Here is a 14538-nt window from a genome sequence, read left to right as displayed (position 1 = left end):
TTTCTACAGCAGACAGCAATGGTTGTTCCAGAAACAAAAAAAATGTGGAAGATATGTAGTTTCTACACAGAGATTCACACAATTTAACAGGACAGCACTTCCTCTTTGGTTCCCTTATTTATTTTATTTTCTCTCAACAGCCATGCACAAAATGTTGATAGAGTTAAAGGAATAATTTTATCTCCCATTCTCGGAGGTTTTAGGTACAAAAAAGCTTCCTGGAAAAGTTTATACATTTAGAAAAAGCTGGATGTGCTGTATTCTCAAAACAAGAGAGTACCAAGTGTTTTCCATCAAATTTAGGTCAAACTCATGTATGGGAAGAAGTCCTTTTGTAAGGACTGGTGATGAAGATTAGTGTTTGTAAGACATGTGTGGTTTAAAAGATAAATGTCCATCCTATATAATCTTAAAATCCATTCTATACATTTTTAGTGTAGAAGAAAATTGTGCTGACTCCGAAAACAATAGCACCTGGGTGGCATTTCTTTAATGCCTGCCAAATTAGGATAACTACAGTCCTAGCAAGCTCTAGATAAAGAGTTTGTCACAGGAAAAACAGACCCTTTCTAAGCCTGGAAAGCACTCTTTGTATCCCTAGGACTATGATGCATGTGGAATTAAGCTATCCCACTGCTGCTTTCAAGCCCAGATGAAATTCACAGGATTCTTCAAATCCAAGAGCCCAATTATTTCATTGCAGGCCTATCGCTATCCTGCCATCCCCATGCAGATTGTATTACTAGTCTTTTGTGCTGTCAGACCTTAAACAAAATTAAACACTAAACCTGCTGTTCCTAATAAAACAATATGTTGTCTCCTTGCGAATAATACCTGTAGCAAGAAACCAAGGCAAAAGGAGAAAGAAATGAAATCAAAGAGAGAAAAAGGGAGGGAGGGAGGGAGGGAGGGAGGGAGGGAGGGAGGGAGGGAGGGAGGAAGGAAGGAAGGAAGGAAGGAAGGAAGGAAGGAAGGAAGGAAGGAAGGAAGGAAGGAAGGAAGGAAGGAAGGAAGGAAGGAAGGAAGGAAGGAAGGAAGGGGCGGAAGGAAGTGGCGGAAGGAAGTGGCGGAAGGAAGTGGCGGAAGGAAGTGGCGGAAGGAAGGAAGGAAGGAAGGAAGGGAAGGAAGGAAGGAAGGAAGGAAGGAAGGAAGGAAGGAAGGAAGGAAGGAAGGAAAAGGAAGGAAGGAAGGAAGGAAGGAAGGAAGGAAGGAAGGAAGGAAGGAAGGAAGGAAGGAAGGAAGGAAGGAAGGAAGTGGAAGGAAGGAAGGAAGGGGAAGGAAGTGGCGGAAGGAAGTGGCGAGGAAGGAAGGAAGGAAGTGGCGGAAGGAAGTGGCGGAAGGAAGTGGCGAAGGAAGGAAGAAGGAAGTGGCGGAAGGAAGTGGCGGAAGGAAGTGGCGGAAGGAAGAAGTGGCGGAAGGAAGTGGCGGAAGGAAGTGGCGGAAGGAAGTGGCGGAAGGAAGTGGCGGAAGGAAGTGGCGGAAGGAAGTGGCGGAAGGAAGTGGCGGAAGGAAGTGGCGGAAGGAAGTGGCGGAAGGAAGTGGCGGAAGGAAGGAGGCGACGGAAGTGGCGGAAGGAAAGTGGCGGAAGGAAGGAGGAAGGAAGTGGCGGAAGGAAGGAAGTGGGGGAAGGAAGTGGAGGAAGGAAGTGGCGGAAGGAAGGGCGGAAGGGAAGGGAGGAAGGAAGTGGCGGAAGGAAGGAAGTGGCGGAAGGAAGGAAGTGGCGGAAGGAAGGAAGTGGCGGAAGGAAGTGGCGGAAGGAAAGGAAGGAAGGAAAGGAAGGAAGGAAAGGAAGGAAGGAAAGGAAGGAAGGAAGGAAGGAAGGAAGGAAGGAAGGAAGGAAGGAAGGAAGGAAGGAAGGAAGGAAGGAAGGAAGAGGAAGGAAGGAAGGAAGGGGGGGAAGGAAGTGGCGGAAGGAAGTGGCGGAAGGAAGTGGCGGAAGGAAGTGGCGGAAGGAAGTGGCGGAAGGAAGGAAGGAAGTGGCGGAAGGAAGGAAGGGGCGGAAGGAAGGAAGTGGCGGAAGGAAGGAAGGAAGGAAGGAAGGAAGAAGGAAGGATTAGAGAGAAGAGAGAAAAAGAGAGAAAGAGAGAAAGAGAGAAAGAGAGAAAGAGAGAAAGAGAGAAAGAGAGAAAGAGAGAAAGGAGGAAAAGAGGAAAGAGAGAAAGACCTGCCTGACCAAACATAAAAAAATGTATTTTCCTGGCAGCAGGTCTTGAAGGTACTCAGACTCACAAATCATGCCAAGCATGAAAAGCTGAACTTCTACCTATCAGGAAATCAAACATCTGAAACCAAAGCAGCACCACTTTGATTGGTTGAATAACTTTTTTAAAAGAGTGGAATGTAGTAAGGCCAAAGTAAGGAAGGACATGAATGAACTGACCTTGACATATGCTAGGTAATGCTCGCACTTTTCCTGCATGAATGACAGTTGTAACTTCTCTGTAATCTGTCCTGCTGTCTCTCCAGAAGTCACAAAATAAACTCTGGGTTGCTGGCCCTTTTCCTTCTTTGCCACATCAGCAGTCAAGTTATAATTCAAACCTGTTTTAAAAAGGAAGAAGAAGAAAACCAAGTATGACAGTGAACAATAGTCACTTTCCAGCCACCTATCAATGGAACGTGTTGCCTCCAGGGCATCTGTGCAACCCTTGAGGGCCCTCAATCAATCACTAAGTTCCCTGCAGCTGCAGAAAATCAGATCCAATTACAAACATATTCCCACATTTAATATGCAATATATGTTATGAAATAATTCATGCTTAAAGAAAGAATGTATTTTATAAGATTGTAAACTCCAAACGAGTCTTGACCACAAGCAGCCCAGAGGCAGATGTCTTCTTCAGAATCTCAAAACTCCCGAAGGCAGCAGGAGAACAATACACCGTTTACTAATGAACAGACGTGGCCAGCGCGATGATTGCCGCTATCCCGATGCCCAAGGACAATCACCACCCAACTGATACCGTGGCTCAAGATAGCAGAAGTCACCAGAAAGACAGATCTAAATACTCGACTTCCCCTGACACACACGATCAACACCGGCCACTGCTCAGGAAACAGTGATTACTCAGCTCTGTACAGTGAAAGAAACTTTCATGCATATGCAGAGCTACAAAAGAAATAGGGGCACCTCTGCCTCAGGCATAAAAAACTGTATAAAACAGGTTTTTATAAACAGAGGGAGATCTGATGGGATACAGGTTGGATCCAGGTTCACCCAGCGCCGATCCCTGGCTCAACGCTGCCTCTTTGGCTGTGGGTTTTTGAGGATCGTATTTTGGTAGCGGAAAAATAAAAACTTTTCGCATTTTGATAATTTGGCTTTTCAATTGATCATTTATAACAATATAGCTATTATTCCCAGACCATCCTTTCCCGTAGGAAATTATGTGTAATAATGCATCTAGAAACATATACTTAACAGAAAAGAAACCCCAAAAAAACAAACAAACAAAAGAAAAAATCCCTCCAAAACCCCAGATGTTTAAAGTGTGTTTCTGACAGAAAAAGCAAAAAAAAAACAACACGAACAACAGCAGCAACCTCAAACCTTCTAAAACAGCCCAAATCATGCAAATGTCAACCAGGATGTGGCACTTCCTAACAATTATTTTCGTTATTTTCAGTCATCTTAGCAATGAATCTTAGCATTCATACCATATACTTAGCCCCCCACAACTTTGTTGCTTCCAAAAAGCAACCTGGAGCACTGGGTGGTTAGGGTGATAACTGGCCAAACTTATCACTGCTGGTTGTGTAAGTTCTTCCTGCTCACTCCAGTAGGAGATTGTAAGACAAGTTTTCACTAGCAAATTAAATCTTCCAAGTAATGCCTTCAAACATTTGCCTAGCAGCTCTGAATTTTCTCTCTTTCTACTGAGGATCTAGCCGCCCAACTTCACACAATGAAAATAAAACTCTGGCATGAATTTTATGAACTCAGAAGAAGGGCTCAATTCTTCTACTGAGTATTTATTTTTCATAACTTAAATTAAATGCCTAAAAGCTTTGATAATGGCTCCCTCTGAGAAATTTTTGCTCGTATCTTCAAGATGGCCACTACCCAGCAGACCAGGTGAACTATTCCAGCCAGTAAGAGATGCACCAGGTAAATGGCAGCAGGCATTTTATAATGGATTTTCATCCTAAACAGCATATATATAGTTATGATGCAAGAGTCATCCCACAGGACTGAAAGCACCCCTGAAGCAGTGAGGAGTGAGAAGAGATCAGGCCATGGCCACAAGCTAAAAAACATGAAACACAGCTGGCTGTGTTGATGGATGGGTGGCACTCTCTGAACCACTTGGAATATCCCTTCCTCCCCCACTAAGATAATGACAAAGCACACAGACACCAGGAGGCAAATGCTCCTCAGGAATAAGCACATCTGTAAATGCTTGCTAAACTCCTAGCTATAGTACTGATTTGCCAGGGGGTAAGTGGGAGGAACCACATGAAAACAATGAAGAACTAACTAAATAATTACACAAAATCATTGCTAAATTAATGTGTTTCTTTGATGTCTCTGACAGTAATTATGAGAAGAAAATGGTTCATGAACTTTGCTTGCAAAGAAAATTCTTATGTAATGGAAGCATTAAAAAAAGCCCTAGCAAATGAGAACATATAGGACATTCTCTCCATTCCCTTCCAAAAAGCTTTCTTTTTCCCAGTACTTCCCACCTTGTTTTGAATCCTCTCTCATAGTGTTTTCATTGGGTCTAAGTAGGGAGCGATCCACACTACTCCATACACTGAACAGCACACCCCTGCAGCACAACTGCTTCTGAGGCATTCTGAGGGTAGCACTGACTCATGCCTGCCTCCAAACAGACTGGAAAAATGAGAGACAAACAGAAATAATACCCCCGCACCAAACTATAGCTGCACACAGCTTAGAAGATGAGAGTCTACTCTTTAAAAGTTTGTAATAAGGGATGTTTCTTCTGTCCTAGGAACATGTTTAAACAGTGAAAATATCAAACAGCCTATTATCCTACACTAAATCTTGTCAATCTTTCAGGCAATAGTATTAGGGACATTGGGACTACCCTAGATATGGATCAACACACAAGCAATGTACATCTGAAATGAACAGTAGAGAAGAAAATTTGGAGCAATTTCTAAAATATCTATCTGCCTAACTCTAGTCAAATGATCAAAACCATTCATTTTCATTGCCGCTAAAATTCATCTAATTGTCAGACTGGGACTATTACTACTGTTGTTATTATTGTAGAGGAAATTATCTAGAGTGTTGTCAGAGACTGAAATAGTTCATGCCTCAAACACTGATAGAAAATTTTGCTCATAATAGCAAAACTGTATAGAGAAGCCAATGAAGCTCATCCCTCCCTAAAGATGCTTTTCAGGGGGACCATCAACACCAAGAAGACCAGCTGGAGAGAATCAATGAAACATCATTGTGTGATAGATGAGTAATGTGATGGTCGAGTCTCACAATTAGAGGGCAAATATTATGTTTATGTTAAGAGAAGTTTTAAAGATTTATAGTTAAGTTTCACCCCCCACCCCTTGCATTCTTATCACAGGATGGCCTGGGTAGGTGGAGCATTTGGGAGGGTCAGCTTATTACTATGGCAACACCTGTCCTTCAATTAAGATCTAAGAAAGTGATCTCTACCACTGGACAGCAAAGAAGGAGTGAATGGACAGAAGGCTAAAGGGTTAAAAGGTGGAACATCCATTGTGTGGATGAGCACATGGTGGGAAAAAATCCTTTGCTCCCAGCACTGTATCATTTTCTCTATTCAGTCTTCTCTTTTATTTTTTTGATAAGGTTTTAAAAAACCTTTTTAAATTTTTGGAAGTGAGTATCATTTCTCACAATTGTGATCCACAGATGGTGATATTTTCTTTATTTTGTCTCTGTCACTCTCTTTCTGTTCCCCCCACCTATTTTCTATTTCTTTCTTTCCTTCCCTCTCTCTCTCTCATATTTACTATCAAAGAAAATCCATACTATTGACTTTGACATATGGTCTTGTTTGCACCTTAATTTAGGCAGAAGCATTTCTAATAACGTTAATAACTGGATCTTGACATTTAGTCGGCGTAGTCAGCAGGATTAATGTTCTCTGACCCAAAGTGTCTTTCACAATAGTATTGTCTCCACTTACAAAATTATTTCATATACTTCCTTCTGTAGGTAATCTTAGAAATCTAAACACTACTTCTCTTAAGGAGCTGTGAGGATTGTTAGGATTCCATCCGTAGGAATTCATAGCACACGGACCAACTTCCTTTGAGAGGTTGTGGAGACTGTGGTTTCTTATGGAGGCTTAGAAATTTGAATGTATCTTTCCCTGAAGGAATTGTGGAAATTATGGTAAACTGACTTGTCTACGTGGTGTTTTGTGCGGAGCCAGAAGTTCCTGTTTGGTGGGGACTAATGCCCCTGTACTTTTTGTGTGTTTTGTTGTGAAGAGCCAGAATTGACAGGTTCCAGCCCTTGAAGCCAATTCTGCAGCTCCTACCTTGTGTAGAACACCCCCCATAAGTCTGTGGTTTGTCATGGAGAACTAGAAGCACGCAGGTTTTAATCCTGAGGCCAGTCCTGCAGCTACTGCCTTGGGAGGATGGTTTAGTCCCTTTGCAGGTTTAGGTATTTATCATACAGCTTCCTCTGTGGAGGTGGTAGGAAAACTTTATGGGAAAATGTTTTGTTGTCTTTCCTTAGTTAATCTGTTAGCAACCTCTCAAACCCTGGGGTGGACATAGTGAGAAAAAAAAACAAAAAAAAAAAAAAAAAAAAAAACAAACTTGAGATAGGAAGCAATTGGTTACTAAAAAGACGATGCATTATTAAAAAAGACTTTCAGCAGTGGCATTCCTTGCCACCAAATTCAATCATGACCAAAAGCAAAATCACTGGAATAAAAGAAGCTAACTCATAAGGCTGACTGCACTAAGGCAAAAAGCAGAAGCCTATTAATACCCTGAAAAAAAAGGTAACTCAGATGCCAGAACCACTCCCTAATTCACAGATTGCAATTAAAGCAGTCTCACCTCCTCCATTGAACATGAAATCAGTTGGAGGAGACCTCACTGAAAAACTGTGGGAAACAACAGAAGTGGTGCAACAAGCACTTCATAGAATAAAAGCTAAAAGTTAATGCAATCAGCAACTTGTTTCATTCTGGCATATTTTGCCAGGGAAGTTTATTTCTTTTCTTTTTTACTAGGAAGCTCACACATCCCCACACTGAAAATAAGGAAAACAGTTTGGGAGCAGAAAAACTGCAAACAAGCATATTCACTTTCTTTTTATAGGAACCTACCAACACATGACATGGAGCTGCATGAAAATCAATGAAATTTAAAGTGTCACCATAATTGTTTGCATTTTCAGTTTGGTAATGTTCGTACTTTGTATTTTTATTGCAAGTGGCTTGCAGGGGCATCAAATATTAGTTAAAGTATTCTACATAAGTTTGTTTTCTTTTTGCTGAAAAACGTCTGGGAAAAGGTCTTATGAATGTATAATTTGTCTCAACCAATTTTATCCTGAGAGTTGGTATAAAAATTTATACATATTTGAAATCACACAAATATGTATTAACTGCCCCAGTTATGCCTCAGAGGGCTTTAAAATTATTATGATTTGGCTAAATTTTTCTGATTTACTAAGTAGAGAATTTTAAAAAATCTTAAAACACAAAAAAATGTCTCTTAAGAATTTATTGAATCCCACTTCCTAAACCTGAAGGGGTAGCCCTGGACTGCAAAAAGGATGTGAATAAAATACAAAAAAGCCTTCTACAAGCTCTCAAGCCAGTGTATGTTATATTTCCTGCCATATGTATAAAGAGGGTATTTTAATTTTGCCTCACTACTTCTATTTATGCTAATCAGTGTACTGATTATAGCACATTCTGCACTACACATGCTTCTCAGTTGTGGGTGCAGAATGTGATGAGGGCAATTTACTCACTGAAATTCAAAAGAAAAAAGCTACTTGGGATAATACAACTAAGTTTGAAAGAGAATTAATTTTGTTTCTAATCCCACCAATAATAAATCCACAGTTTCTCTTCTGTGTCAAGATTAAATTACAACTATCTTCTGGAAAACAGAGCATTGCTCTGATGTAAAAATATGTTTGCATGAGAACATTTTGCATGAATATGTTTTGTGTAGTAATTTTGTATTATAAAAACTGGTTTTCATAATATATAGAATTATCCAGTGGACTAAGAATATTACGTATAATATTCTTCCAACTATACGTTAATGCAGTCAAGAAGAAAACATATATCCTCAAAAAATCCATTTACTTTTATTCCAAGATGCAAAGTTAATCAATTATACTAGAAGAGCTGGGAATCCTTTCGAAACTTGGCTGATTGACACATATTAATACATGCATCTGTTAAGGATACTCCTCTATAGAATTTGAAAATTAAGATCCACTTTATAGTTCTATAACTAATTTCAAAACATACTGAACCTACACCTATGAGATACAATATTGTGATATCCCTCATAACCACCACCCATTAAAAAACACTGATTCCTGGGCTTCACAGAGTGGGAACACTGACTAATGAGAATTGGGTTGATGATTATTGTATACTGTATGATTACTCATGTTATTGTTTCTGTTGCTTCTATCTTTACTCCTGTTATCTTTCTATTATCACCTCCATGGACAACCCATAAACTAAAGAAGATCGCAAGGAAAGAGACATTTATTATATTTTTGAGTCAAGGGGTGGATGTCAGACACTGAAATATTTCATGCCTATTGCTATAAAATTTACAGAAGAACTGCAGAACTGTATAAAGGAGTCATCAAAGCCCACCCCTCCATAAAGATGCTTTTTGGGGGGACCATCGGCACCGAGAAGATCAGCTGCAGAAGATCAATTGAACATTGTGGGATCCACAGATGGTGGTGTTTTCTTTATTCTGTCCCTGTCCCTCTCTTTCTGTCCCCTTCGCCTATTTTCCCTCCCTCCTTCCTTCCTTCCTTCCTTCCTTCCTTCCTTCCTTCCTTCCTTCCTTCCTTCCTTCCTTCCTTCCTTCCTTCCTTCCTTCCTTCCTTCCTTCCTTCTCTCTCTCATATTTACTATCAAATAAAATCCATAATATTGACATTTGCATATGATCTTGTCTGCACCTTAATTTGGGCAGAGGCATTTCTAATAACTGTATTAACCAGATCTCAGCAATTTTACTACATAAGTTTACTTCCATTTTCCTTCAGGGATGAATACAGAAGCAGCACTTAATGCACAGAGATGCCAGCAGCCTCCTTCTTGTCCTGGTCACACAGAATTAAATGGTCTGAACAGGCTGAAACCTTTTCATACAAGATAGGAAAGGCCTTCCTCTAATCTCTGGCTTTCCTGGCAATACAGAGACCCCAGAGGAGACAGAGCAATGACCCCTCAAGCGAGGGAGAAACAGTCTAAGAGAGATTCTGAGATTACAGAGTGAAAACTTAAAATGCTGTACTTCTCATATGTCCACATACTAGAGGCTGTCTCTGTAAGGAGGCATACAACTTGATGTTCACTAGTTCTCTGCCTCCTGACACTGAGGCAGAGTGAAGGGTCAGACAGAAAGTGGCACAAAGTGCAGAGCACATTTTCACTTGGCCATGGCTCTTTGCTTAGACAAAAACATTTCAGTGATAAATTCATACTTCTGAAAACTATAGTCTGCAAGAAACAACTTAATGGAAATTGTTCTGTCATTTGCAGTGTCAAGAAGTATACATAAACACAGATCCTCAGATAGCTGTATTTCAGTATTGCAACTACCACCAGAAGGAGAAGGAAAAAAAAAAAAGGTAGGTAATGTTTACATGCAAGTGTGAGGCAAACGAAGATGAGTATTCTTCCCATTCTTGCTAACAAAATTACCACACATTCAAATAAGTATTGAAGACACACATTTGCCACAGGAGAACGCTGCACGCATGTTCAGCTTGATTTTCTGAACACTATGCAGTAGATGGCAAATCTCAGCTGCCCAAAAGCAGGAGAGATGCTCAGGTTTACACCAGTAAGCAGTAATCTTGAGAATCCATGCTGACAAGGCGTAGGGAAGTGCCACTCTAGATGAGCACTCCATTCTCGCAGTCTGATTTAACAAAATGCACCCAGACATCTGAGGGTGAGACAAATACCAACACGTTCAGCCAGAAAATTCTGGCATAGCATTTTAACCCCTCTGTGAGCCTTTCAAAGTCTCAACTGCATACCAATGCATTAACAGGGTTTTTTCCCCCATACATTTAACCATGAAAGAAAGGAACCACTACAATATTTCCATTAATTGTTACATCTTTTGGAAATTAATATTCTTCAACCACAATAGAATTTAAATGACCTGACTGCTAGAATACTAACTGAAAGATTATTTGAGATATTTTATCCAAATCATATCCTGAATGGGTTTTATACAGTCAGATAGCTCTGGCTGTAACATTTCCAAGAAAAATCACTTTGTTAGAAGCATTCTATGAAAGAGCAACGGTTGAAGTTTATAACTTACCTAATAATAAAAAAGTTCCTTGTAATGCTATGGATGTTAGTCATGGAAAAAGATGCATATGTGCTTTTACCCAGTAAATCACGGGCAGTACAGTTTGTATGACAACACAGGCGAATTCAGAATGAACAGGAGGACAGGTCTTTTGTAAACAAGGGAAACTGATATTTAGATTAGAAAAAAGGCAATTTACTTCTTACCCACAGATCCAAAGATATGAAATTAAAGCAAAGGAAACATTTTAAATAATACCCCAGGAACGTAAGAACCCCTAGATATTCAGAAAATCTATTTGTAATTTTTCAGAGAGGAATTAACACCTCAGGAACCCTCAGAAATATATTTCCTTAATGACAGAGTAGTAGGTAGTGAAAAAAATACTTTATCAAAGCATGTGTTTGTCTATTCAGAGTCATCATCTACAGGGAAGGAAAAAGTCAGCATTTAGAGGAAGCAAAAACCAAAACTGAAGTCTCAGTTGCACCAATATGTTAGAATACAGAGGAATCTTAAATATAGTAAATCCATTGTTTTGAGCTGTTCAGGTGACAATGACAAGCTGCTTGTAGTTATCCCTTCATGTGAATGCAAAAAGTAGCAAGAAGCCTTTTCCTTTCCTGACTTAATTAAAACCAGAATACTGCAGCAGGCTCAGGTGAGGATACACAGATACAACTCAACCTTCTCAACTAGCTGCTCAAAAATGTTAGGGCAGGAGGAGGCAGTGCTTCCCCCAGTGCTTCCCCCTCACCATACTCACTGTCAAGACAGCATGCTGTGAGGCTGAGGCGTCTTTGCTGAACTGTACAGTACAAGTCCTCCGCCATTCTTAAAGCATGACCAAGGTGAAACATCATGAAAAAAATTAACCCAGGCCTTAAATATTTAGAAATGCTCTATCTGTCCAATACCACTCCATAAAACACCTAAGATTTGTAAGCACTGAGACGTAAAAGACATAAGTAGTATTTCAATAGAGCCAAGATGTAAAGGCTAGGGCAATTACACATTACACCATTCCATTCACCTGAGAAAATCTAAGTGTTTCACTTAATCTGGAAGATATTCTTGCAATCAGAAAATACTAGGCTATTTAAAATCAATTTACAAACAGGTAAACTGATGCATAGAAAAGGATTTTCTCATGTCTGTTTCAAGAGCTCCTTGCAGACTTTCAACACTATTAATCCAGAGCAAATCACACCTGTCTTCTAACAACACTGATGGAGGGTATGGATACAGGTATGTATCATCAAGAAGTAGACAGGAATATGAACTCAGAAGGCTGTGTTCTCTATCCTTGCAGTAAGCCCAAGCAGACATTTTCCTCATTTCACACAGGAAGAATCTGCCTCATTATTATGTCAGTCTCATCAGAAGGTGAAAACACGTCCAAGAAAGTTCTCAAGTGTCTTTCTGGGATTGTATGGCCCATGTTAATCTTGAAACTAATTTCACACAAAAGCTCTGTTACTAAGTACAAAGAGAGACCTTGACTCTGTGCTCCTGTCTAGGGCTGGCACAGGTACCTTACCTATTTCTCCAGGAACATGCTTGCCACTGAAACGAAAGCATGCTGTGACATTGAGGCAGTTCAGCGGCTGCAAACCATCATGGCACTGAGGAGCTGTGATATTGATAGATATGGGCAGGAAAATGGTGACATCCATGGTAATGACAGGCCTGGATCTGGAGATCAACAGAGAAGTAGAACTGAGTGACCATTCAGAGGGCAATTCTCCACAAAAGGAAAAAACAGCAAATTTGGTAAACTGCCCCATTTCAAGCAGACAGGAAAAATAAGAGAGTACATTTGAATTGTAAGACAAACTAGCATTTTATCTAGCTGGCAAGGGCTACTAGCATTTAAACAAAAGTGGTAATGTCAACTTGAAGTTTAGTGCTCAGATACAGACTGCAGGCAGGCAGCTGAGGAAACTAATAACATGTAGTAACAATAATCATCTCCAGCAAATGTGCATAACCTTTCCTGATGACTGAAGAGGATAACAAAATTACCAAAACAGCAAACAAGAACAAGTTCATGCAAATAAGACTGGTTGCTAACCATCTTGGATGAACAGGGACAGGTAGGGAGAGACTGTGAGTTTCCACAGAATGGTGTATAGGGAAATTTGTGACCTCAAAGTCAAGGAGAGAGCACAGAGGTCCTCTACAGGAGATGGATTCATACATAATTTTTCTGACAGCATAAGAGGGACAACAAACACCACATCCATGTTTTCTGAAGGAAAGGTTTGGCTAATTCCCTCCTGGCAAGTGATAAGGACTGAATACTCTTACCACACTGCTGAACTGTGTTTCAGGAATTATCCAGTGCACTGTGAACAAAAGCTTTCTACTCTTGCAACTCCTGCACCAGGTTATTGCCGCCAGTACTCCTGGCTGAGGGAGACCTCAGCCAGAATCACAGAGCAAGCTGACTGCCTTAAGGCACAGGTGTCTTGCTAAGGAAACTTCTCTGTCTGACCATCCAGAAGGTACTCAGGCAGTCACACTCCCACCACCAGAGACTTTAACTGCTGGGACCAAAGCTCGTTACAGTGTGTGGCTCCAGTGAGCTGACAGGTGCCCGCTTTGACTCCCTACACACACCACACCCACACAGTCAGACCAGGTTTCCCACAGTTTCATAAAGCCTTTATTTGCAGTGCAGTAGCACAGAAACAGCTGGATGTGGTGCCTGCAAGGAGGAACCCCAAATAAAGGATCCCGTGGGCTTTTATAGCCTCACAGTCCAAGCACATTAAAGCCTCTGCTCTGCTTCCTGAGTCCTCAGCTCCTGCTATGTCTCAGTATCCCCGAGTGTCCCCTTGCTTTGGGCTCCCACCACCCAGAGCTCAATCTGCAGTTCACACACCAAGCCACCTGCACTGAATGTAATCCTCAACAGCTTCCTTCTTCACACAACACAGAAGTCTCCCAGCAGCTTGACTGGGAAAAGCAACCTAGAAACTCAGGCCCTCCTGAGCCACCTCCAGTGCAGGACTTCAGCCCAAAAATTATGGGTGTTATTCTTCCCGTTTTCAATTCTGTATGCGTTCAAGATGAACATGTTCTTCCAAAATCAACTACAGTAATAAAAAAAATGTGCAGCAACCAGTAGATTCAGCTCTAAGGTAGTTCCAGCAGCCATGCAAGGTCAGATCTTGTAAACCACTTCAGGACTCTCACCCCACAAGACACTTAAATTTAGAGGTAGGGGAGAGGGAGAAGAGAGCAGGGATTGTGGATGTGTACATGAACTGGAACAAGATTCACATCAATCTGCAATACAGCTGCTCAGACTGTTTTACCACAGCCTGAAGTAACAGTGCAAGTTCGTATTTTGAGATGGAGGATAAAAAGAAATTTAGCCTTAGAAATATATACGGCAGGGAGAAGGGAGGAAAAAAAGTCAGCATCCAATGATAATTTCACACCTTCAAAAAAAACTGCTCTTTCTGAATGGTTAGAGAGACATAAAAGAGTAAATGCTATAACTGATCAAGAAAAATATTTCTCCTTCAAAAAAGTTTTTTTTCTGTGATTTTTCCGTAATGCTATGTCACTTGGTTATTCACTGGGGAAAAACAACCCAATGCATCTGTCAAAGAGCCATACACACACATGATCAACAGAAAGTGTCTGCCCCAAGTCAAGAAAGGCTTCCACCAAAGGCGTTAAATATCACTGGGCAAAACATTTGTTGGTTTTGGTTAAAGAACTTCACAAAAGCAGGAAGGGTGAGGGGATGCACAGGAGAGAAAAAGTTTATCTCTTTATCCCAACTGCAAGAGGGACACACTGTAAATTGGCAGCAACAGCAACGAATCAAGCTGTTCACAAAGTTAGTCAGTAACACACTAATCTCCCCAGAAATGCACAAGCATAACTGAACACATGAACAGAGGTCATCATGCTGTTGTGATGTGTGTGGTTTTAATCACAATAAGCCTTTCAGTTTGTCTTTCCCTCTCTGCAAGTAACATCAATGTAGGTGAAAAATGCAGT

The 14538-nt window shown here is 40.8% G+C and overlaps 1 protein-coding gene across 1 annotated transcript in view; it reads right to left on the bottom strand.

Annotated features, from left to right (window-relative positions):
* The window catches only part of ITGA9 (integrin subunit alpha 9), a 215506-nt gene that overhangs the window by 160846 nt on the left and 40122 nt on the right, over positions 1-14538 (bottom strand). Inside the window, exons 14-15 of the mRNA XM_064705067.1 lie at positions 12059-12213; positions 2381-2541 (exon numbers count right to left, since the gene is read on the bottom strand). Of these exons, the coding sequence (XP_064561137.1) occupies positions 2381-2541; positions 12059-12213 (316 nt within the window). The remainder of the gene's footprint in view (positions 1-2380; positions 2542-12058; positions 12214-14538) is intronic.

The sequence above is a fragment of the Zonotrichia leucophrys genome, chromosome 2 (genome assembly GCF_028769735.1).
Source record: "Zonotrichia leucophrys gambelii isolate GWCS_2022_RI chromosome 2, RI_Zleu_2.0, whole genome shotgun sequence".
NCBI lineage: Eukaryota > Metazoa > Chordata > Aves > Passeriformes > Passerellidae > Zonotrichia > Zonotrichia leucophrys.
This window is presented reverse-complemented; position numbering and strand designations above follow the sequence as displayed.